We start from the raw sequence: 25,395 nt of genomic DNA on the forward strand, positions 1-25,395 counted from the left end.
CAGCCCGCAGCCCCCTCCTGCACCCTGAACCCCTCATTTCTGGCCCCATGCCAGAGCCTGCACCCCCGAGCCTGCACCCAGCCTGTACCCCCTCCCACACCCCAACCCTCTGCCCCAGCCTGGAGCCTCCTCCCACACTCTGAACCCCTCGATCCCACTCCCCAGCGCAGAGCCTCCTCCTGGACCCCAATCCCTGGCCCCACCCCAGAGCCCACACCCCCAGCTGGAGCCCTTAACCCCTCCCACACCCCAGTCCCCTACACCCCAACCTGTACTTCACTCCCGCAGCCCTTACTCCCTCCCATACCCCCAGCCCCAGGGACCCTCCTGCTGTTCCTAACAGCTGCCCCAGCTAGATGGCTCTGCACCCCACAAGTGGCTGCTTGGGGAGGAGGGGGGTCAGGTGGAGATGCTCCCAATTTGCAGCTCCCTTCCCCAGTAGCCCCTACCTGGGAGCCTCCACATCAGCCCCGCTGAGCTCTCGGGGGTACATCCACATTGCAGTTAAGCACCCTGCTGGCCTGAATTTGTGGCCTGGGGCTGTAACATTGCTGTTGAGACATTTGGGGTCTCTGAGTCCCTCCCCCCTTGGGGCTCTCAGAACTTGGGGTTCAGCTGGCCCAGACACAAGCCCTACAGCGAACCTGTCAGCGGATAGGGGCAGCCAGCTTTAATTGTTGTGTAGACACACCCACCCACACCCCCTCCCAGCATGAAGGACACAGCAGCTGCTAGCCTAGGTGTGAGTGCAGCAGGCCAGGCCCTCCCTGCAGGAGGGGCATGTCGGCTAGTGTGGTTTGGGATGTGTCTCTGTCAGTGCAGCCAGGGGCAGGGCACTCCGGGGCCACTGCAACCCACCCAGTCAGCAGGGCACATCAGGAGCCAGCAGCCAGACATCACTGCGCAAAGCCTGGCACTTCGCACTGCTGGGTGCCTGCCAGAGTCTGCACAAAGGTCATATGGTGTGATGGTGCCAGCAGGACGGGCAGCACAAAAGGGGCCCGGCAGCAGGGAACGCACAGCGTCACTAGCACTGATGTGCGCGGATCGGATGCAGATACAAACTTTGTATCTAGAGCCCTGCAAATCTGCGGATATCCACTTTGTATCCACGGACCATTCCTGTGGATTGGATGTGGATACAAATTTTGCATCCACGTAAATCTCTAACCATTACAATCCTCTAGTCCAGGGGTGGGCCACATCTGGATATGGAAATTGTATGGCAAGCCATAAATGCTCATGAAATTGGGGGTTGGGGTGTGGGAGGGGGTGAAGGCTCCGGCTGGGGGGTGTGTGGGCTCTGGGGTGGGGCTAGAAATGAGGAGTTCAGGGTGCAGTAGAGGGCTCCGGGATGGAGTGGGGCTTGGGGTGCGGATGGGGGGTGAGAGCTCCAGCTTGCGGTGTGGGCTCTGGGGTGCAGGAGGGTGGGACCGAGGGGTTCAGAGTGTGGGAGGGGGATCAGGGCTGGGGCAGGGAATTGGGGCACTGGGGAGGGTCAGGGCTGCAGGCTATCAGCGGCGCTTACCTCAAGCAGCTCCCAGAAGTAGCGGCATGTCCCGCCTCTGGCTCCTACGCGGTTGCCAGCCAATGGGAGCTGTGTGGGTGGAGCTTGGGATGGTGGCAGCGTCTAGAGCCTGCTGGCTGCCTCTACATGTAGGAGCTGGAAGGGGGACATGCTGCTGCTTCCGGGAGCTGCGCGGAGCCATGTCACGTGCGGACCGGGGCAAGCCCTGGACCCCGCTCCCCGGAGGAGCTCGAGGGCCGGATTAAAACATCTGAAGGGCCGGATGCGGCCCCCGGGCCGTAGTTTGCCCACCCCAATGTAGTCTGACCTGCTGTATAACACGGGCCGTAGTACCACAGCCAATAATAGCGACGTGGAACCCAGAACGTGGGCTTAGGCTATGCGATCACTTTTAGAAGCTATCCAGGCTGCACTGATTAAGGCAGCGAGGGGTGGGGAATACCGCCGCCCTGCAGAATGGCCCAAAGGGAAAAGTTAGGACCTGACCAATTATTTCTCATGCTAGAAAAAAGCCAGAGGTTGTCACAGAAAGCAGCAGGGAAACGTCAAAGAATGACAGAGCTGCATGAGCCTCAGGCACACGGCTTCACGGGAGGGCCAGTAACAAAGGCAGGGGCAGCGATTGGTTGGATAATTCATCCAGCTGGCTCCACCCAGGCTCCACCTGGGTTCAGAGGAGCCTCTGGCGGAAAGTCCCCCAGAGACTGCAAGCAGCACGGCCTGGTTCTCTCGGCGGGGAACAAGCCAGACCCTCCTGCGCACTGGGTCCGCTGGAATTCACCGGGAGGTGAACAGATTTTAATCCGCCCCAGTGAGGGCAGCTGCTGCAGCAGATGTGAATGAGCATGTGTGTGAGCCTGACCCTGCTCTGGCTGGAGTCACTGGGCCCGATCCTGCGGGGGGAGGGGCTGGAGTCCCCGGGCCCGATCCTGCGGGGGGAGGGGAAGGGGCTGAAGTCCCGGGGCCCGATCCTGCGGGGGGAGGGGCTGGAGTCCCCGGGCCCGATCCTGCGCCGCCCCATTGTTCCGACTCGGCTGTGGATACAAATTTTGTATCTGGAGCCCGGCAAGTCTGCGGTTCTGAACCGGTCGCCTGCCTCCACTCGCTCCCCCCGTCACAGGCCGGGGCTGGAGCAGCTGCGGGGGCGGGGCCGGGAGTCAGGAGCCGGGAGAACAAAGCCCAGAGCCCTGGCAGCTCCTGGGGGCGGGGCAGCTGCTGCTCCCCGGGGTCTGTGCGGGGGGAGCCCGGCATTAACCCCTCCGTGCCCGGCTTGGGGCTTTCTCCAGCTGGGACCCGCCCCCTGGGCAGCCCCGGGCTCTGCCCGCACCAGCCCCCGGGCCGGAGCCCCCCGGTGAGTGACAGACCCCGGGGGGCGCTGGGGCCGGGCAGGAAAGTGACTCTCCGCCCCGGGGAACCTGGGAGAAGCCTCGGAGCTGCCTCGGCCCCAGTGAAGCTGCAGCAGGATCTGCCCCCGGCACCGCTGGGATCGGGGGGGTAGAGACTGGGGCCTGGCGGGGGGGGGGGTCCCCTGTGGGGTGGGGGTGTCGGGCAGGGAGGGGAGAAGCCGGAGTTGTTGGGGGTTGAGCTATCTCTGTGCGGCCAGGAAATCCCCGAGGGAGAAGTGGTGGGTGGGGGGAGGGGAGTTAATTGGATCCTGTCCCTGTTTGTGCCACTTGCCTCCCACCCCCTGATACAAATTCTCTCCAGTTCTGCCCCTTTTCTCTCTCAGTATCTCACACATGGCTATAAAATCTGGGGAGATTTCCCCCCCCCCTTTCCCCTCGAATGATCAGCTCTCTCCTGATTTCCACCGTTCTCTCCATACTTCTCAAATGTCCATCGAAAATCTCCCATTTCATGGGGTTTCCCCACCCATTTTATCTTCACTAATTTGTGTTTGTTTAGTGGGAAATTGTTGCCCTGAGTCAGGGATCGGGGGCTGTTCGGGGAGCCCTGAGACACGGCTGACTCTAGGGTGGGAATGTGGTGTCCGTTCTGTGCCAGCAACAGGGTGGGGGAAGGGAGGAGCCAGTGTCCCCCATGGAGTCTGCCCACCCCCTTCGGTTCTGCTCCTTTCTAGCATTTTGTTCAGAGAATTTGTTACTGGGGCGGCTGAAAAATCTCCCTGTGGGCTTAGCCTGGTAGGAGGGGCCGGTCTACACTGGAATAAAGAGATCAGCATTTTCCCAGCATGGCAGAATGTAGGGTGTCTGTCTGCAGGGAAAGGGCCTGGGGGAATTGTGGTGTGAAAGTAACTAAAGCCTGTTCTGAACCCTCCACAACTGCCCTTCTCATCATGCCAGGCTGCAGAATGACGTCCATGTTTTGGTCCAGTTCATCCCGTCCTCCCATGGGACAGGGGAGAGAAATGGCTGCAGAGGAACCCGTTCAGGTAGGGATTATTGTTGCTGGTGGGTTCCTGCAGGAGGGAGAGGGATAGCAAATACACCGGAGATGGGAAGGTTTGCACAGTCTGGTTTGGAGGTTTGAGCGGGGCAGGAAATGCACAGGGTGGAGAAAGGGAGGAGGACAGGGTGTGGCAAACCTGTGGGAGTTAAGTATCAGAGGGGTAGCTGTGTTAGTCTGAATCTGTAAAAAGCAACAGAGGGTCCTATGGCACCTTTAAGACTAACAGAAGTATTGGGAGCATAAGCTTTCGTGAGTAAGAACCTCACTTCTTCAGATGCAAGTAATGGAAATCTCCTGAGGCAGGTATAAATCAGAGATAACGAGGTTAGTTCAATCAGGGAGGGTGAGGTGCTCTGCTAGCAGTTGAGGTGTGAACACCAAGGGAGGAGAAATTGCTTCCGTAGTTGGAAAGCCATTCATAGTCTTTGTTTAATCCTGATCTGATGGTGTCAAATTTGCAAATGAACTGGAGCTCAGCAGTTTCTCTTTGGAGTCTGGTCCTGAAGTTTTTTTGCTGTAAGATGGCTACCTTAACATCTGCTATTGTGTGGCCAGGGAAGTTGAAGTGTTCTCCTACAGGTTTTTGTATATTGCCATTCCTGATATCTGACTTGTGTCCATTTATCCTCTTGCGTAGTGACTGTCCAGTTTGGCCAATATACATAGCAGAGGGGCATTGCTGGCATAAGATGGCATATATAACATTGGTGGATGTGCAGGTGAATGAGCCGGTGATGTTGTAGCTGATCTGGTTAGGTCCAGTGATGGTGTTGCTGGTGTAGATATGTGGGCAGAGTTGGCATCGAGGTTTGTTGCATGGGTTGGTTCCTGAGTTAGAGTTGTTATGGTGCGGTGCGTGGTTGCCGGTGAGAATATGCTTAAGGTTGGCAGGTTGTCTGTGGGCGAGGACTGGCCTGCCTCCCAAGGTCTGTGAAAGTGAGGGATCATTGTCCAGGATGGGTTGTAGATCACTGATGATGCGTTGGAGAGGTTTAAGCGGAGGACTGTAGGTGATGGCCAGTGGAGTTCTGTTGGTTTCTTTTTTGGGCCTGTCTTGTAGCAGGAGGCTTCTGGGTACACATCTGGCTCTGTTAATTTGTTTCTTTATTTCCTTGTGTGGGTATCGTAGTTTTGAGAATGCTTGGTGAAGATCTTGTAGGTGTTGGTCTCTGTCTGAGGGGTTGGAGTAGATGCGATTGTACCTCAGTGCTTGGCTGTAGACGATGGATCGTGTGGTGTGACCGGGGTGGAAGCTGGAGGCATGAAGGTAGGCGTAGCGATCGGTGGGTTTTCGGTATAGGGTGGTGTTAATGTGGCCATCACTTATTTGTACGGTGGTGTCTAGGAAGTGGACCTCCTGTGTAGATTGGTCCAGGCTGAGGTTGATGGTGGGGTGGAAGCTGTTGAAATCATGGTGGAATTCTTCCAGGGTCTCCTTCCCATGGGTCCAGATGATGAAGATGTCATCAATATAGCGTAGGTAGAGAAGGGGCATGAGTGGACGGGAGCTGAGGAAGCGTTGTTCCAGGTCAGCCATAAAAATGTTGGCATATTGTGGGGCCATGCAGGTGCCCATAGCGGTGCTACTGGTCTGGAGTCATATATTGTCACCAAATTTAACAAATTCAACTGTGGGAGTTGTTTAATAAGCAGCCTAGATTCTAGGAACAGGCCCACGAGGTTCAGAGGTGGAAATGACCTAATTCGTTGAACAGAAAATAACCCTCCTACATGGGGTAGGAAAACCGACCAGACTCATAGTGCTGGAACCTGACCCGACTAACCAGTGGCTGCTGTGAGATATGAAGGGGGCACCCACCAGTGAGGTGTAGGGGAGCTGCCCCTCCCTTCATATCCAGCTCTGCACAATGAGGAGGGTGTTGGGCTTCCTACCAGGCAGCTCTACCTGAACCCTGCTAGTGGCTCCATCTCCTGTATCAGTCTGTGACTAGTAGGTGTGTGATGGATCTGCTGGGAGAGACCAGGGGTTCTCTCTTCATCCCCTCACGCTGGTGTTTCCTGGCTGTTCTGAGCGGGGTGGGACTCTGTTGACTGCGATGCTCCTATTTGATTGGCTCGCAGTTAAAAAGGTCGTAGAGCAGTTTTTAAACTAAGGGCTGGGGGAAAGCCACCAGGTGCGGAGGAGTATGTGGTTTGGACATAGGGGAGGAGCTATTAATGGAGATTCTCTATGTCCTAGTAAGGAGGAGGGGATGGAAGAGGATAAAATACAGGTAGGATCTGATGAGAAAGTCAAATGAAAAAAAGTCCCATTTAATTACAGGATGTAATGATAGACAGCTAAAAAGTGACAAGTTTTTAAAGTGCTACCATGCTAGAAGTCTAAATGATAAGATGGGTGAACTAGAGTGCCTCTTATTAAATGAAGATATTGATATAATAGGCATCACAGAAACTTGGTGGAATTAGGATAATCAATGGGACACAGTAATACCAGGGTACAAAATATATCAGAAGGACAGAACAGGTCATGCTGGTGGGGAATTGGCACTAGATGTGAAAGAAAGCATCAAATCCAATGAAGTAAAAATCGTAAGTGAACCAAACTGTACCATAGAATCTCTATGGATAGTAATTCCATGCTCAAACAGTAAGACTAGAGCAGTAGGGATATATTACCGGCCATCTGACTAGTATGGTGTTAGTGACTGAAATGCTCAGGGAAAGCTCTTAAAATAAACTCAATAATAATAATAATTAATAATAATGGATTTCAACTATCCCCATATTGACTGGCAACATGTCACGTCAGGATGGGATGCAGAGATAAAGTTTCTTGACACCTTAAATGACTGCTTCTTGGAGCAGCTGGTCCTGTAACCCAAATGTGAAATAGTTGTGGGTGAGGACAAAGTCACAAAGTTCAGCCACCAGGTTTTCCGTGGCATTATCGGGGATACTGTTCCTGATAGCATTGCTGGCACATGATGGCATATATCACATTGGTAGATGTGCAGGTGAACGAGCTATTTCACATTGGGGACAATATATACCTTCAAGTCAGCAGCACTGCTATGGGTACCCGCATGGCCCCACAGTATGCCAACATTTTTATGGCTGACTTAGAACAACGCTTCCTTAGCTCTCGTCCCCTAACGCCCCTACTCTACTGGCGCTACATTGATGACATCTTCATCATCTGGACCCATGGAAAAGAAGCCCACCATGATTTCAATAATTTCCATCCCACCATCAACCTCAGCCTAGATCAATCCACACAAGCAGTCCATTTCCTGGACACTACTGTGCTAATAAGCGATGGTCACATAAATACCACCCTATACCGGAAAGCTACTGACCGCTACACTTACCTACATGCCTCCAGCTTCCATCCAGGACACACCACACGATCCATTGTCTACAGCCAAGCTCTAAGATATAACCGCATTTGCTCCAATCCCTCAGACAGAGACCAGCATCTAAAAGATCTCTATCAAGCATTCTTAAAACTACAATACCCACCTGCTGAAGTGAAAAAACAGATTGACAGAGCCAGACGAGTACCTAGAAGTCACCTCCTACAAGACAGGCCCAACAAAGAAATTAACAGAACACCACTAGCTATCACCTTCAGCCCCCAACTAAAACCTCTCCAGCGCATCATCAGAGATCTACAACCTATCCTGAAAGATGATCCCTCACTCTCACAGATCTTGGGAGACAGACCTGTCCTTGCTTACAGACAACCCCCCAACCTAAAGCAAATACTCACCAGCAACCACACATCACTGAACAAAAACACTGACCCAGGAACCTATCCTTGTAACAAAGCCCGATGCCAACTCTGTCCACATATCTATTCAAGTGACATCATCATAGGACCTAATCACATCAGCCATACCATCAGGGGCTCATTCACCTGCACATCTACCAATGTGATATATGCCATCATGTGCCAACAATGCCCCTCTGCCATGTACATTGGCCAAACCAGACAGTCTCTCCGCAAAAGAATTATTGGACACAAATCTGACCTCAGGAATCATAATACTCAAAAACCAGTGGGAGAACACTTTAACCTGTCTGGTCATTCTATGACAGACCTGCGGGTGGCTATTTTACAACAGAAAAACTTCAAAAACAGACTCCGAGAGACTGCTGGCTGGAATGGATATGCAAACTAGATACAATCAACTCAGGATTGAATAAGGACTGGGAATGGCTGAGCCATTACAAACATTGAATCCATCTCCCCTTGTAAGTATTCTCACACTTCTTATCAAAGTGTCTGTACTGGGCTAGCTTGATTATCACTTCAAATGTTTTTTTTCCCCCTCTCTTACTTAATTGGCCTCTCAGAGTTGGTAAGACAACTCCCACCTGTTCATGCTCTCTCTCTCTGTGTGTGTGTGTGTGTGTGTGTGTGTGTGTGTGTATATATATATATAATCTCCTCAATATATGTTTCACTCTATATGCATCCAAAGAAGTGGGCTGTAGTCCACGAAAACTTATGCTCTAATAAATTTGTTAGTCTCTAAGGTGCCACAAGTACTCCTGTTCTTTTTACCAGAGGAGAAGCAATTCTTAATTTAGTCCTAAGTGAAGCACAGGTTCTGGTGCAAGAGGTGAATATAGCAGGACTCTTTGGTAATAGTGACCATAATATAATTACATTTAACATCCCTGTGGAGGGGGAAACACCACAGCAGCCCAACACTGTAGCATTTAATTTCAGAAAAGGAAACTACACAAAACTGAGGAGGTTAGTTAAACAGAAATTAAAAGGTGCAGCGGCAAAAGTGAAATGTCTGGAAGTTGCATGGAAACTTTTTAAAGACACCGTAATAGAGGCTCAACTTAAATGTATACCCCACATTAAAAAAACATAATAAAAGAACCAAAAAAGTGCCACCATGGCGAAACAAAGTAAAAGAAGCAGTGAGGGGCAAAAAGGCTTCCTTTACAAAGTGGAAGTTAAATCCTAGTGAAGAAAATAGAAAGGAGCATAAACACTACCAAGTGAAGTGTACAAATATAATTAGGAAGGCCAAAAAAGAATGTGAAGAACAGCTAGACAAAGACTCAAAAAGTAATAGTAAAAAAATGTTTAAGTACATCAGAAGCAGGAAGTCTGCTAAATAACTAGTGGGGGCTATTTTTAAGAAAGGGGGGGGAGAAAGTGATCCAGGTAACTACAGGCCTGTCAGTTTGACATCTGTAGTATGCAAGGTTATGGAAAAAATTTTTGAAGGAGAAAGTAGTTAAGGACATTGAGGTCAATGGTAATTGAGACAAAATACAACATGGTTTTACAAAAGGTAGATCATGCCAAACCAACCTGATCTCCTTCTTTGAGAAGGTAACAGATTTTTTAGACAAAGGAAACGCAGTGGATCTAATGTACCTTGATTTCAGTAAGGCATTTGATACGGTTCCACTTGGGGAATTATTAGTTAAATTGGAAAAGATGGGGATCAATATGAAAATTAAAAGGTGGATAAGGAACTGGTTAAAGGGGTCATACTGAAAGGTGAACTGTCAGGTTGGAGGGAGGTTACTAGTGGAGTTCCTCAGGGATCGGTTTTGGGACCAATCTTATTTAATCTTTTTATTACTGACCTTGGCACAAAAAGTGGGAGTCTGCTAATAAAGTTTGCGGATGACACAAAGCTGGGAGGTATTGCCAATACAGAGAGGGACCAGGATATCCTACAGGAAGATCTGGATGACCTTGTAAACTGGAGTAATAGTAATAGGATGAAATTTAATAGTGAAAAGTGCATTTAGGGATTAATAACAAGAATTTTTGTTATAAGCTGGGGATGCATCAATTGGAAGTAACAGAGGAGGAGAAGGACCTTGGAGTATTGGTTGATCACAGGATGAGTATGAGCCGCCAATGTGATATGGCCATGAAAAAAGCTAATGCGGTCTTGGGATGCATCAGGTGAGGTATTTCCAGTAGAGATAAGGAAGCGTTAGTACTGTTATACAAGGCACTGGGTTTTTTTAATTTTATATCATGGTTGGAAGGGACCTCAGAAGGTCATCTAGTCCAACCCCCTGCTCAAAGCAGGACTAATCTCCAGACAAATTTTTGCCCCAGATTCCTAAATGGCCCTCTCAAGGATTGAACTCATAACCCTGGGTTTAGCAGGCCAATGCTCAAACCACTGAGCTATCCCCTCCAGATGAGGGGATATTCCAGTATTCATCTGGAATACTGTGTGCAGTTCTGGTCTCCCATGTTTAAGACGGATGAATTCAAACTGGAACAGGTATAGAGAAGGGCTACTAGGATGATCTGAGGAATGGAAAACCTGTCTTATGAAAGGAGACTCAGGGAGATCGGCTTGTTTAGCCTAACCAAGAGAAGGCTGAGGGGAGATATGATTGTTCTCTGTAAATATATCCGAGGGATAAATACCAGGGAGGGAGAGGAATTGTTTAAGATCAGTACCAACGTGGACACAAGAACAAATGGATATAAACTGGCCATCAGGAAGTTTAGACTTGAAATTAGACAAAGGTTTCTGACCATCAGAGGAGTGAAGTTCTGAAACAGGTTTCCAAGGGGAGCAGTGGGGGCAAAAGACATATCTGGCTTCAAGACTAAGCTTGATAAGTTTATGGAGGGGATGGTATGATGGGATAGCCTAATTTTGGCATTTAATTGATCTTTGACTATTAGCGGTAAATATACCCATTGGCCTGTGATGGGATATTAGATGGGGTGGGATCTGAGTTATTACAGAGAATTCTTTCCTGGATGTCTGACTGGTGAGTCTTGCCCACATGCTCAGGGTTTAGCTGATTGCCATATTTGGGGTCGGGAAGGAATTTTCCTCCAGGGCAGATTGGCAGAGGCCCTGGGGGGGTTTTCGCCTTCCTCTGCAGCGTGGGGCACGAGTCACTTCCTGGTGGATTCTCTGCACCTTTAAGTCTTTAAACCATGATTTGAGGACTTCAATAGCTCAGACATAGGTTAGGGGTTTGTTGCGGGAGTGGGTGGGTGAGATTCTGTGGCCTGCGTTGTGCAGGAGGTCAGACTAGAAGATCATATTAGTCCCTTCTGACCTTAAAGTCTATGACTCTAAGATTGGACGATTGAGATGATAAAGGAGCACTCAAGGACAATAAGGCCATTGCGGAGAAACTAAATGAATTCTTTGCATTGGTCTTCAGGGCTGAGGATGTGAGGGAGATTCCCAAACCAGAGCCATTCTTTTTAGGTGACAAATCTGAGGAACTGTCCCAGATTGAGTGTTATTAGGGGAGGTTTTGGAACAAATTGATAAACTAAACAGTAATAAATCTCCAGGACAAGATGGTTTTCACCCAAGAGTTCTGAAGGAACTCAAATGTGAAATTGCAGAACTACTAATTGTAGTCTGTGACCTATCACTTAAATCAGCTTCTGTACCAGATAACTGGAGGATAGCTAATGTGAGGCCAATTTTTAAAAAGGGCTCCAGAGGTGATCCCAGCAATTACAGGCCAGTAAGCCTGACTTCAGGTAAATTGGTTGAAACTCTAGTAAAGAACAAAATTGTCAGACACATAGATAACATAATTTGTTGGGGAAGAATCAACATGGTTTTTGTAAAGGGAAATCATGCCTTACCAATCTGCTAGAATTCTTTGAGGGGGTCAACAAGCATGTGGACAAGGAGCACCCTCAGCAGGTTTGCAGATGACACTAAACTGGGACGAGTGGTAGATACGCTGGAGGGTAGGGATCGGATACAGAGGGACCTAAACAAATTAGAGGATTGGCCCAAAAGAAATCTGATGAGGTTCAACAAGGACAAATGCAGAGTCCTGCACTTAGGACGGAAGAATCCCATGCACTGCTACAGACTAGGGACCGAATGGCTAGGCAGCAGTTCTACAGAAAAGGACCTAGGGGTTACAGTGGACGAGAAGCTGGATATGAGTCAACAGTGTGCCCTTGTTGCCAAGAAGGCTAACGGCATTGGGGCCTTATAAGTAGGGGGCATTGCCAGCAGATCGAGGGGCGTGATCATTCCCCTCTATTTGACATTGGTGAGGCCTCATCTGGAGTACTGTGTCCAGTTTGGGGCCCCACACTACAAGAAGGATGTGCAAAAATTGGAAAGAGTCCAGCGGAGGGCAACAAAAGTCATGTGCTCCAGTCCCCTAATTATTTATGAGGAGAAGCTGTGGGAACTGGGATTGTTTAGTCTGCAGAAAAGAAGAATGAGGGGGGATTTGATAGGTGCTTTCAACTACCTGAAAGGGAGTTCCAAACAGGATTGATCTAGACTGTTCTCAGTGGTAGCAGATGACAGAACAAGGAGTAATGGTCTCAAGTTGCAGTGGGGGAGGTTTAGGTTGGATATTGTGAAAAAGTTTTTCCTTAGGAGAGTGGTGAAGCACTGGAATGGGTTCCCTAGGGAGGTGGTGGAATCTCCATCCTTAGAGGTTTTTAAGGTCATGCTTGGCAAAGCCCTGGCTGGGATGATTTAGTTGGGAATTGGTCCTGCTTTGAGCAGGGGGTTGGACTAGATAACCTCCTGAGGTCCCTTCCAACCCTGATATTCTATGATTCTAAGGGGAATCCAGTGGATATAGTGTACTTAGATTTTCAGAAAGCCGTTGACAAGGTCCCTCAGCAAAAGCTCTTAAGCAAAGTAAGCTGTCGTGGGATAAGAGGATAGGTCCTCATGAATTGGCAACTGGTTAAAATATAGGAAAAGGGTAGGAATAAATGGTCAGTTTTCAGAATGGAGAGAGGTAAATAGCGGTGTCCCTCAGAGGTCTGTACTGGGACCAGTCCTATTCAACATATTCGTAAGTGATCTGGAAAAAGGGGTAAACAGTGAGGTGGCAAAACTTGCAGATGATACAAAACTACTCAAGATAGTGTGACAAAGTTCCTCCTCTATCTTGGTGAGTCCTGCACTTACTGGCAGATTTTCTTGCCTCAGAGATTCACCATGTGGGTTGGGGAACAGCCCAGAGACCTTCCCCTCTGGAAGAACCCACAGTCCAGGTCAATTGGGAGGTTTGGGGGGAACCCGGGCCCGCCCTCTACTCCGGGTTCCAGCCCAGGGCCCTGTGGACTGCAGCTGTCTATAGTGCCTCCTGTAACAGCTGCATGACAGCTACCACTCCCTGGGCTACTTCCCCATGGCCTCCTCCAAACACCTTCCTTATTCTCACCACAGGACCTTCCTCCTGGTGTCTGATAACGCTTGTACTCCTCAGTCCTCCAGCAGCACACCCTCTCAGCTCCTTGCACCTCTTGCTCCCAGCTCCTCACACTCGCACCACAAACTGAAGTGAGCTCCTTTTAAAAACCTAGGTGCCCTGATTAGCCTGCCTTAATTGATTCTAGCAGCTTCTTAATTGGCTCCAGGTGTCCTAATTAGCCTGCCTGCCTTAACTGGTTCTAGCAGGTTCCTGATTACTCTAGTGCAGCCCCTGCTCTGGTCACTCAGGGAACAAAAAACTACTCATCCAGTGACCAGTATATTTGCCCTCTACCAGACTCCTGTACCCCACTGGTCTGGGTCTGTCACAATAGTTAAGACCAAAGCAGACTGCGAAGAGCTACAAAGGGATCTCTCAAAACTAGGTGACTGGGCAACAAAATGGCAGATTGAATTTAATGTTGATAAATGCAAAGTAATGCACATTGGAAAACATAATCCCAACTGTACATATAAAATGTTGGGGTCTAAATTGGCTGTTACCACTCAAGAAAGAGATCTTGGAGTTATTGTGGATAGTTCTCTGAAAACATCCACTCAATGTGCAGTGGCGTCAAAAAAGCAAACAGAATGTTGGGAATAATTAAGAATGGGATAGATAATAAGGCAGAAAATATCATGTTTCTATATAAATCCATGGGACGCCCACATCTTGAATACTGTGTGTAGAAAAGGGCAACAAAAATGACTAGGGGTATGGAATGGCTTCCGTATGAGAAGAGATTAATAAGACTGTTTCTTTTCAGCTTGGAAAAGAGACGACTAAAGGAGGATATGATAGAGGTCTATAAAATCATGATTGGTGGGCAGAAAGTAAATAAGAAAGTGTTATTTAATCCTTCTCGTAACACAAGAACTAGGAGTCACCAAATGAAATTAATAGGCAGCAGGTTTAAAACAAACAAAAGGAAGTAGTTCTTCACACAATGCACAGTCAACCTGTGGAACTCCTCGCCAGAAGATGTTGTGAAGGCCAAGACTATAACAAGGATAAAAAAAAAAAAACGAGAGTTCATGGAGGATTGGTCCATCAATGGCTATTAGCAAGGATGGGCAGGAATGGTGTCCCTAGTCTCGGTTTGCCAGAAGCTGGGAATGAGCAACAGGGGATAGATCACTTGATGTTTACCTGTTCTGTTCATTCCCTCTGGGCACCTGGCACTGGCCACTGTCGGAAGACAGGATACTGGGCTAGATGGACTTTTGGTCTGACCCAGTATGACCGTTCTTATGTTCCTCTCCCCCACGAATAGTGGGGCAGCAGGTATTGAGTGTTGGACCCTTGCTCTTTCAGGGGCCGGTGACCTTCGAGGAGGTGGCTGTGTATTTCACCAGGGAACAGTGGGCTCTGCTGGACCCCATTCAGAGAGCTCTCTACAGAGATGTCATGCAGGAGAACTATGAGAATGTGACCTCGCTGGGTAAGGATTCCCATCCCCTCGGTTATTAGAAGGGGAAAGGAAGAGTTAATGTTCACAACACCCCAATATGCCACCTCTGTTCTGCCCTGTTTCAGCATCACCCCAACATGCCAGTGGCGCACACACTACCAGAGACCCTCCCCTGCTGCAGAACACTCTGGGAACAGAGCACAGGCGCAGTACAGCACAAAATCTAACACAGTCTCTTTGCAAAGGCCAAATTTGGATATAGGTCCAGTGTAACAAACAGAAGCTTCCGACCCCTGGCCGGCACTCAAACACTGAGCCTACTGCACACGCACCAGCTCAGCCTTGCAAAGCAATACCACTCTGCAAGCCTGCGTGGTCGTCTCTCTGGGTCTAGCCCTGGGGGAGGCCATGCTTCCTCGCTGTCCAGCCCTTAGCACTGCAATCAATTAGTGGGGAATTAGCAGCCTTTAGACTGCTCAGTCCACTTGATCCTGGCTGAGCAATAGTGAGTCTATGAACCCCTGCCCTCAGGCAGGACAGGGCAGCAAGTAGTCAGGGTCTCTGGCAAGGCCTTCTGGCCTAATGTGGGGAGGCGGCCACCCCAGGGGTTGGAGGGTTAGGGGGACCCAGGCCCACCCTGCTCTACCGGGTCCCAACTCAGGGCCCTAACAGTGGCAGAGTGTTGCACCACTGGGTAAGTGGGGATCCACCCACAACACACTAACCTATCAGGCCAAAGCCCAACCAGAGGGTCGTCTAGTTTCCCTGGGCTACTTCCTACCGCCCCCAAATTTGGTACCTCCATGCTGTAGGTGTCCTGTGTCTCCCTGGGATGGGTGGTCAGCAGTAGCCCCAGGCGTTTGTCAGCACAAAACTCTGGCCAGGCATCCAGCGGCAGTCCTGGGAGCTCCTTCTCAATGTCCTGCCCCAGCAACAGGGGGGAAGCGTCCAGCGACAGCGCAAATAAGGGCTTCTGTCCGGTGGGATGGGCATGGTTCTGAAGCCCAAGGGGTGGGTTACGGCCCTCCGGGTCTAACTCTGAGGGAGGCCATACCTCCTCGCTACCCACTCCCCTCTCCTCCCCTCCCCGTGAGGTTTCCTTCGGAGTCGTTGTCTTCAGTTTGCCATTGATCGACCTTGGAGTCTTCTAGCACCTATGCCCCCAGGCTGCTGGCAATCTCTGTGACAAGAACACGCCCTTGTGCACCTTCACTGACACAACCTGCAACACGCAGCATGGGAATGAGGCAGGCTGGGTCCCTCAGGGTTCACATGTACCTCTCTTCATCCCACAGTCTCAGCTCTGCCAAGCTGCTCCAACTAATCCATCCTCCTTTCAATTACAGCTGACACACTGTACACAGCTGGAGGGCATGTGGATAAATGCCGATGTTCCAATCTGTGGAACACAACACAAACAATGGCATGTTCTTAGTCCTTCCTTGTGTCTATTGTAGATTCATAGATTTTATGGCCAGAAAGGACTATTCGTTCATCTAATTTGGCCTGCTGTATAACACAGGCTACAGAATTTCATCCAGATACTGCCTTGTGTTTGACTAAATCATCTTCCGGAAAGACATGCAGTCTTGACCTGAAGACTTCCTGAGATGGAGAAGATGCCACTGACCTTTGTAGTTTGTAAACCTTTGCACCAGCCTTCCTGAACTGTTTCCAGTGGCTAGTGCCAACTCAAGGATTAGAGAAGGGCAGAGTTAAGGTTGTGTTGCAGGTATGGCATCATTTTCTAGTTTTCAGAAGTTTAGGTTTTAGCTCCCATCCACATGCTGGGAGGACATGAGGCCGCACTGGGCAACCTTAACTCTGCATTAATGTACTTTATGGGTATTTTACCCTGATTTTTTAATGGATTTTTTGCCACTATAACTGTGTCTACCTTACAGCTTTTCCTGGCAGAGCTGTGATGGTTAGCGGTGTGATTTTTACACCTCTAGCTGCCAGTGCTATGCTGGCAAAAGTTGTAAGTACAGACCGGGCAAGACTCTGCATGTGGACTTTAGAGCACTTTAAAATAGGTCTCTGAATCCACTTATTTTGTAATCAGAGGGGAAAACTTCCAAGAGGAACTTCTGCAGAATGCAAGAAAAAGGCACAACACACATTGCCTGAAACTATCAGCAGTCAGGCTCCATCTCAAATTCATGGGTGTGGTTTAAGTTCAATGGCCGCAGCATAGACCCTCTTGACCCACCCCAAAGAGGCAGTGGGGGCTACGTACTACCTGAGAGAAATGCCAAGTGATGGAGATCAGTCTGGGGACAATGAGAATTGGCGTTTCAGCCCCAGCTGTGTGTAAGAAAATATGACAAAAGGAAGATGATTTTGTAAAAAGCTGCCAAAGCGGGGGGGGCCTGTATCTTAGGAACCTCTTTAACAAATCTCCCCATATTTGACCCACTAACCCTTCCCTGAATGCCCATGAAAAATGTGCCCTGCTAATTTCAAGAGAATCCAAATAAACATGTGGAATTTAGGGGAGTTAGAATAGGTGGCTTTTAAACAGAAAATAATGCTTCCGTCGAGCTAGCTACTGCCTCCCACGGAGGTGGATGACCTACGCTGATGGGAGAACCTTTCTCATTGCTATAGTGAGTGTCTACACTGATGCACTACAGCAGGACAGTCGCAGTGTCTCCAAGTGTAGACAAGTCCTGAGATACGACATTCAGTGACACCCCTGTCCCTCCTTTTCCTTACTGCGCTGAATCCCACCAGCCCGTGCTCACCAGTCCTGGCTTTCCTACACCTCTCCCATTGTCTCAGTGTTTCTCTCTGATTAAGAAGCAGATCCAGGGTGACTTCCCCTCTGGCTGGAGTCTTTACTTCCTGGAACATGGAGTTACTGACTGTGTTTTAGGAGCCGCATTTCCAAGAAGGCCAACGGCATATTGGGCTGCATTAGTAGGAGCATTGCCAGCAGATCGAGGGAAGTGATTATTCCCTTCTATTCAGCACTAGTGAGGCCACAGCTGGAGTATTGTCCAGTTTTGGTCCCCCCTCTACAGAAGGGATGTGGACAAATTGGAGAGAGTCCAGCAGAGGGCAACGAAAATGATCAGGGGGGCTGGGGCACATGACTTACGAGGAGAGGCTGAGGGAACTGGGGTTATCTAGTCTACAGAAGAGAAGAGTGAGGGGGGATTGGATAGCAGTCTTCAGCTATCTGAAAGGGGGTTCCAAAGAGGATGGAGCTCGGCTATTCTCAGTGATGGCAGATGACAGAACAAGGAGCAAGTTGCAGTGGGGGAGGTGTAGGTTGGTGTAGACATCCCAGGGAGGGGCTGGTCCCTCATGGGGGCGGCTGGGAGCCAGGCTGCCTCACTACCCGAGGCGGGGAGCAGTTCAGTCTTGCGTGCCCAGGCCTAGGTTGGGCGGGCAGCCAACCGTAGTACAGGGCTCAGTCCCTCGGGCAGGGAGTGAGCAAACAAACAGTAAGTTCAGGGGCTCACGCCCTCAGGCAGGGAGGAGGAGAGACTGCCACCCAGCGTGGGGTGGCAGGGGGGAACACAGGCCCACCCACTCCACTGTGTTCCAGCCCAGGGCCCTATCAGCAGCAGTCCGTCTGCTGCTGGATCAGTGGGAATCCTGACCGCAACACACTGATATGGGTTCGGGGTCGGCCATCCCCGGGCCACTTCCCATCTCCTCCTCCATGGGTACCTGTGCGTCCTGAGCTTCGTCCACCGTGTCCCAGATCATGGGCTCCTCAGGGCAGCGAGCGCTGGGTAGGTCGGGCGGTTCCTCCGGACCCTCGGTGAGGGGAAGTTCAGTCCGCTCCTCAGGATACCGGGCTCGGGCAGGTGCGGCCAGTCCTCCTCAGGACACCGGGCTCGGGGCAGCCACGGTGTGGCAGGAGCTCAGGCACCTACGATTGGCTACGATTGGCTGCCCGCCCGACCTAGGCCTGGGCACGCAAGACTGAACTGCTCCCCGCCTCGGGTAGTGAGGCAGCCTGGCTCCCAGCCGCCCCCATGAGGGACCAGCCCCTCCCCTGGACGTCTACACGTGGTGCCTTCTCTGAGGAGTTCCGCCCAGGATGTTGGCGCAAACTCTCGACCCCGGGGAGAGAGGAGCCAGGGGAGAAAGATCCCCGTCCCGAGAGATGGATCTGTCCCAGCTCTTGACCCTGGTGACGGAAACCCAGGAGCGGCAGCAGGTGGCCCAGTTGCAACAGCAAAAGGAACAGCAGGCCGCACAGCTGCAGCAGCAGCAGCAGCTCATGGAGCAGTTGGGAACCCAGCAGAACCAGCTCATCCAAGACCTAGACACCCAGCACCAGGACTTCCAGCAGCAATGTCTTCAGCAGCTCGCAGGGGCGCTGGCCCGACCTTGGGAAGCACAGCCGGGAGGCACAGCTGGGACCACACGACCCAGCCCCCCGATCCAGCTAACGAAGATGGTACCCGACGACGACCCTGAAGCCTTTCTCATCACCTTCGAGTGGGTGGCAGTCGTCGCCGGCTGGGCCCTGAAGCAGTGGGCTTCCATCTTGGCCCCGTACTTGACTGGGACTGAGCAGGCAGCCCAAGATTACAGCCAAGTAAAGACTGCCATTCTGGACGCCCTGGATGTGAGTCCCGAAAGTTTCCGCCAGTGGTTTAGGAGTCTGACCTACCCCACCGAGACCTGGCCTCGGCGGGTGGCCCAGGAACAGCGGGTGTATGAACAACTGGCTATTGTGGACGGGACTGTCCTCGACCCTGGTCGAGCAGCCCAGTGGCCACACTTTGAGTTGAGGCAGGGCCGCCTATATCGCGTCGAACGGGACCCCCACACGGGGGAAACCCGGACCCAACTCCTCGTTCCCCGGTGTCATCGACAGGCTGTCATGAAGCTGGCCCACGACGTCCCCGCGGCTGGACACCTCGGTCACTAGAAGACCCTGGCCTGGATCCTGGGGCACTTCTTCTGGCCGGGGGTGTACCAGGAGGTAAAGAGGTACTGCAACTCCTGCCTCGACTGCCAGTTGGCCGCCCCGGCATGGACTCCCAAGGCCCCGTTGATCCCGATGCCTTTAATCGAGACCCCCTTCGAACGCGTGGCCATGGACCTGGTGGGGCCCCTTCCCAAGAGCAATGCAGGATTTCAGTATATCCTGGTAATGTTGGACTACGCCACCCGGTTCCCCGAGGCAATTCCCCTCCGGAATATCACAGCCCGCGCCATCGCCGATGAACTGGTGAAGGTTTTTGCCCAAGTCGGCTTGCCCCGCGAGATCCTCACGGATCAGGGGACCAACTTTACTTCGCGGCTGTTTCAGCAGGTGTGTGAACTTCTGGGGGTCAAGCAATTGCGCACGTCAGTCTATCACCCCCAGACTGACGGGTTGGTCGAAAGGTTCAACCGGACCCTAAAGGATATGCTCCGGAAGTTCCCCCAGGAGGACCTTCGTCGATGGGACCAGCTACTCCCACCCTTGCTCCTGGCGGTCTGAGAAGTTCCCCAGTCGTCGACCAAGTTCTCACCATTTGAGCTACTATATGGCCGTTGACCTTGGGGCCTATTGGACCTAATGAGGGAGACTTGGGAGCAAACCCCGTCACCGGCCCAGGGCCTCTTAAAGTACGTGGTCCAGCTTCAGGAGCGTCTTAAGCAGGCTGGGGCCCAGGCACGAGAAAATTTGAAAGCCGCCCAGGAGGCACAAGCCCAGACTTATAACCAGGATGCCCAAACACGGGACTTTCAACCCGGAGACCGGGTGTTACTGCTACTCCCTTCCAGCGAGTCAAAAATCCTGGCCCGATGGCAAGGGCCATATGAAGTCGTCCAGAAGGTGGGCCCAGTTACATATGAGATTAACCAGCCCGACCGGAAGAAAAAGATACAGCGGTATCATGTCAACCTCCTCAAGCCCTGGCGGGAACCAGAAGGGCTGCTGATTACCCCTACCCGCCGGAACCAGAGCTAGGGCCCCAGATAACCCACACTGAGGGCCCTGAGGAACCCCAACTTGGGGAGACATTAACGGAGGACCAGCTCAAGCAGACTCGGTGCCTCCTGCGAGCCTTCTTGTACACCTTCACGGCCCAACCGGGGTCCACCACCCTGGTATACCATAAGATTCAGACTGAGCCGGGGGTGGTACTTCGGGGCGCGACCAGGCCCTTGCCATATCACCGGAAACGGATTGTGGATGAGGAGGTACGGGCGATGCTAGACTTGGGGGTGATTGAGCCATCGCACAGCGAGTGGCGAAGCCCCGTCGTGCTGGTACCGAAGCCCGACGGTTCCCAATGATTTTGCATTGACTTCAGGCGCGTAAATGCCATCTCCAAGTTCGATGCGTATCCCATGCCCCGGATAGATGAGCTGTTGGCCCGGCTAGGAGAGGCCGGCTATATCACCACCCTCAACGTTAGCAAGGGGTACTGGCAGATCCCCCTGGAACCTGCTTCCAGGGAGAAGACCACGTTTGCCACCCCTATGGGCCTCTACCAGTTTACCCGAATGCCTTTCGGCCTCCACGGGGCTCCGGCCATGTTTCAGCACCTGATGGACCGCCTCCTCCAACCCCATCAAGATTACGCAGCGGCTTATTTGGATGACGTAGTCATTTACAGTCCTCAGTGGGAGAACCATCTAGAATGGGTTGCAGCCGTCCTGAGGTCTCTGCGGGCGGCCGGGTTAACGGCCAACCCGAAGAAGTGCCGCATCAGTTGCGGCCCGACTGTGGGAGAGGGCAGAGGGAGATTATGGGCTCCTCAGGGCAGCGAGCGCTGGGTAGGTCGGGCGGTTCCTCCGGACCCTCGGTGAGGGGAAGTTCAGTCTGCTCCTCAGGACATCGGGCTCGGGGCAGGCACGGTGCAGCAGGAGCTCAGGCACCAGCGTCTGCCCTCTCCTGCAGTCAGGCCGCAACTGAGTGCTGGGGCCGGGCCTTTATACTTCCTGTCCCGCCCCTTGACTTCTGGGGGTCAGGGACAGGCGGTGACTCTGCCCACTCTAGTGGCTGTTCTGGCTCGTCCCTCACGGGGGCGGCTGGGAGCCAGGCCGCCTCACTACAGTTGGATATTCGGAAACACTATTTCACTAGGTGGGTGGTGAAGCACTGGCATGGGTTCCCTAGGGAGGTGGTGGAATCTCCTTCCTTAGAGGTTTTTAAGGCCTGGCTTGACAAAGCCGTGGCTGGGATGATTTAGTTGGGGTTGGTCCTCTTTGAGCAGGGGGTTGGACTAGATACCTCCTGAGGTCTTTTCCAACCCTCATATTCTATGATTCTATGAGCAGTGTCTGGCTGTGTGTGTTCTCGGCAGAGATGAGGATAGTTAAATCCCTCATACACAGAGTGTTCTGCACCTTTGAGCACCTGAGGAGCTGCCCCTGGGATTTGACGGCTTTAAAATGGGCTGAGGTTAAACCAATAAACTCTTCTTTGTGAGAAATGTCCCATGAACTCCCCTGATCTCCCTTGTTTTCTATCCCCTCAGCAGGGTTTCCTGTTTCCAAACCTGATGTGATCTCCCAGCTAGAACGAGAGGCAGAGCCATGGCTCCTGGATCTCCAGGGCTCTGAGGAAGGAGATATCCTGAGAGCTGCCTGTGCAGGTGAGGGATCATTAAACCAATTCAAAAACGCTCCGTGCCTGAAGGAAGGAGCTGGGATTCCTTAAAAAGGCCTTGGGAGCTCTCGGAGTTCAGGAGTATCCCCAGGAGGGCTTGTACCCTATGGGCAGCTATCGCTCCTGGCTTCCTACCCATCCTCACTGACACCTGGCAGCAGCTCCCTACCTGATGGGATGTGGAGGCAGAATTGTTCCCCTCCTCTGTCCCCTAAGGAGAGGAGTTTTGCAGAATTCAGCTATTAGGTTTTTTCTGTCTCTCCAGCTCTAATTTTGGTTTGTTTTCCCCTTTTCCACCTGTCAAAGTCAGATTCAGGACTCACAATTTATTAGACCACTTTGTTTATTAGCAAAGCGCTCTGCTAATACACCCAGATAATGTGAGCACCATGCAAGACTCAAATTATCTTATTTATACAGATAAAAGGGAACTTAACAAGATAACAAAAGGAAGCAGAACTGATAAGTTTACCTGGGGCTAGATATACATATCTTATTTCCTTACTATTACCGATCTCCTGTTAATGTCCCATCATTAGCTTGAGTGGACCCATTGTTTCATACCTTAATGTTTCTCTTCCTGACAACTATATTTCAATATTCCTTATTCCTGCTTAAAGGAACATACAGTATTTCTTTAATCCATTATATTTTTACAATATAATTCATTCTACTTTCACACACCCTGTTTCTGACATTTCTCCCTGTGTCTCAGCAGGTGCTGGGATGGTGAGTGAGAAAGAGGAGCAGAATCCTCAGCAGGAAGATGCTGAGCACATGGAAGCACATGGGGGATTATCGCAAGGATCCCAAGGGAATGTATCCAGGCGTCATGTGCAGGGAAAAGCCTCTGATTGCCAGCACAGGCCAGAGAGGCAGCAGGGAAACCAGCCAGGTGAGAAACTTGGTAAATCCATTAATTGTCAGGAGACTCACACAGACCTCAAGGAAATCACAGCCCAGCAGAGAACACCCACAGGAGAGAGAAAAAACACATGCACCGAGTGTGGGAAAGACTTCAGTAGCCGCTCAGACCTTATGAAACATGAGCGAATCCACACTGGAGAGAGGCCCTATGGATGCGGGGTGTGCGGGAAAACCTTCAGCCAGAGCTCCCACCTTGTTCGGCATCACAGGATCCACTCAGGGGAGAGACCCCATGAGTGCGGCAAGTGCGGGAAACACTTCACTCTGAGCTCCGCCCTGATTAGACACCAGAGGATCCACACGGGAGAGCGACCCTATGAGTGCAGTGAGTGTGGGAAAACCTTCACTGACAGCTCTGCCCTTATTAATCACCAGAGGACCCACACGGGAGAGCGACCCTATACATGCTGTGAGTGCGGGAAACAGTTCACTCGGAGCTCAGGGCTTATTATACATCAGAGGATCCACACAGGAGAGAGGCCCTATGAGTGCTGCAAGTGCGGGAAAAGCTTCACTGTCAACTCAGACCTAATTAATCATCAGAGGATCCACACAGGAGAGAGGCCCCATGAATGCTGCGAGTGCGGGAAAAGCTTCACTCAGAGCTCGGCCCTTATTAGACATCAGAGGATCCACACAGGGGAGCGACCGTATAAATGTTGTGAGTGCGGGAAAAGCTTCACTGTCAAGTCAGATCTTATTGGACATCAGAGAATCCACACGGGAAAGATCCCCTATAAATGCTCTGAGTGCGGGAAAACTTTCACGCAGAGCTCAGCCCTTATTACGCATCAGAGGATCCACACAGGAGAGAGACCCTATGAATGCCATCAATGCGGGAAAAAATTCACTGTCAAGTCAGACCTTAATAGACATCAGAGGGTCCACACGGGAGAGCGCCCCTATGAGTGCTCTGAGTGCGGGAAACAGTTCAGTCAGAAATCAAACCTTAGTGCACATCAGACAAGCCACACAGGAGAGACACCTTATCAGTGCTGTGAGTGCGGGAAAGGCTTCAGTGTGAGCTCAGCCCTTATAATACATCAGAGAATTCACACGGGAGAGAGACCCTATCGATGCTCAGTGTGCGGGAAAAGTTTCATCCGCAGCTCACACCTGAACAGACATCAGAGTCTCCACCGGAGAGAGAGACAGCATCAAAACTTTGTGTAGGGCAGAGAAAAGATCATTTTTAAAACACATTTGCTAATTCCCACACAGTGACCTTTTGGTTTGTTTGCACCGTTTGTGTCACCCTGTTCTCTCAGCTCCCTCATATGAGTTGCCCACTTTTGCCTTTTTGCAGGTCACCTTCTCTGGGGTGAATCCCATGGTCCTTTCTACCAACTCCCTTCTCCAGCGAGTCTTGGGAATGTGTGTCCCTCCTGCCAGGAGTTTCCATCAGCCCGAGGTGGGGGAAATAGGGGTGAACTCAAGTAGCTAAACTGAGCTAAAATTGATCTGGGCTTTGTCTCCTCCAGGATTTTCCAGCCTAATGTAAGCGCACCACTATATGTGCAGTGCTGACATAGCCCAGGCACAGGGGTTGGGATTACCTATCACCTTCCCTTCGACCTGTCTTAATCAACAACAATTTTCCTGGTCTGGACGAGCCCTGAGCATCTCATTTGTACTGTCACTGCACTAGCAGGGCGATTGTTAGTCACCAAGTTCCCCCTTTTGGCAACAGATTGTCTCATCCCTTGTTTCATAGATTCATAGATTCTAGGACTGGAAGGGACCTCGAGAGGTCATCGAGTCCAGTCCCCTGCCCGCATGGCAGGACCAAATACTGTCTAGACCATCCCTGATAGATATTTATCTAACCTACTCTTAAATATCTCCAGAGATGGAGATTCCACAACCTCCCTAGGCCATTTATTCCAGTGTTTAACTACCCTGACAGTTAGGAACTTTTTCCTAATGTCCAACCTAGACCTCCCTTGCTGCAGTTTAAACCCATTGCTTCTGGTTCTATCCTTAGAGGCTAAGGTGAACAAGTTTTCTCCCTCCTCCTTATGACACCCTTTTAAATACCTGAAAACTGCTATCATGTCCCCTCTCAGTCTTCTCTTTTCCAAACTAAACAAACCCAATTCTTTCAGCCTTCCTTCATAGGTCATGTTCTCAAGACCTTTAATCATTCTTGTTGCTCTTCTCTGGACCCTTTCCAGTTTCTCCACATCTTTTTTAAAATGCGGTGCCCAGAACTGGACACAATACTCCAGCTGAGGCCTAACCAGAGCAGAGTAGAGCGGAAGAATGACTTCTCGTGTCTTGCTCACAACACACCTGTTAATACATCCCAGAATGTTTGCCTTTTTTTGCAACAGCATCACACTGTTGACTCATATTTAGCTTGTG

The 25,395-nt window shown here is 51.0% G+C and overlaps 1 protein-coding gene across 15 annotated transcripts; it reads left to right on the forward strand.

Annotated features, from left to right (window-relative positions):
* Positions 1–2,114: 2,114 nt before the first annotated feature.
* LOC101935896 (zinc finger protein OZF-like) lies at positions 2,115–24,247 on the forward strand. Of its 15 annotated transcripts, XM_065569638.1 has the most exons (6): positions 2,689–2,879; positions 3,832–3,920; positions 9,718–9,848; positions 14,432–14,558; positions 21,974–22,090; positions 22,820–24,247. In XM_065569638.1, the coding sequence occupies exons 3-6, from the start codon at positions 9,840–9,842 to the stop codon at positions 24,202–24,204; spliced, it is 1,638 nt and encodes a 545-aa protein (XP_065425710.1). In that variant the 5' UTR covers positions 2,689–2,879; positions 3,832–3,920; positions 9,718–9,839; the 3' UTR covers positions 24,205–24,247. The 15 variants fall into 15 exon arrangements, with proteins under 15 accessions (XP_065425711.1, XP_065425714.1, XP_065425712.1 ...); XM_042847688.2 differs by lacking the exons at positions 2,689–2,879; positions 9,718–9,848 and adding an exon at positions 2,122–2,315; XM_065569630.1 differs by lacking the exons at positions 2,689–2,879; positions 9,718–9,848 and adding an exon at positions 2,127–2,315 and having other exon boundaries at positions 22,823–24,247.
* Positions 24,248–25,395: the final 1,148 nt, after the last annotated feature.

Source organism: Chrysemys picta, chromosome 16 (genome assembly GCF_011386835.1).
Source record: "Chrysemys picta bellii isolate R12L10 chromosome 16, ASM1138683v2, whole genome shotgun sequence".
Taxonomy (NCBI): Eukaryota; Metazoa; Chordata; order Testudines; family Emydidae; genus Chrysemys; species Chrysemys picta.

Coding starts and splice junctions, on each gene's coding strand:
- LOC101935896 (XM_065569631.1), top strand. CDS start 3,720: ATGGCAGAATGTAGGGTGTCTGTCTGCAGGGAAAGGGCCTGGGGGAAT. Junction 3,921..14,431: donor CTGCAGAGGAACCCGTTCAG/GTAGGGATTATT, acceptor TTGCTCTTTCAG/GGGCCGGTGACCTTCGAGGA. Junction 14,559..21,973: donor TGAGAATGTGACCTCGCTGG/GTAAGGATTCCC, acceptor CTATCCCCTCAG/CAGGGTTTCCTGTTTCCAAA.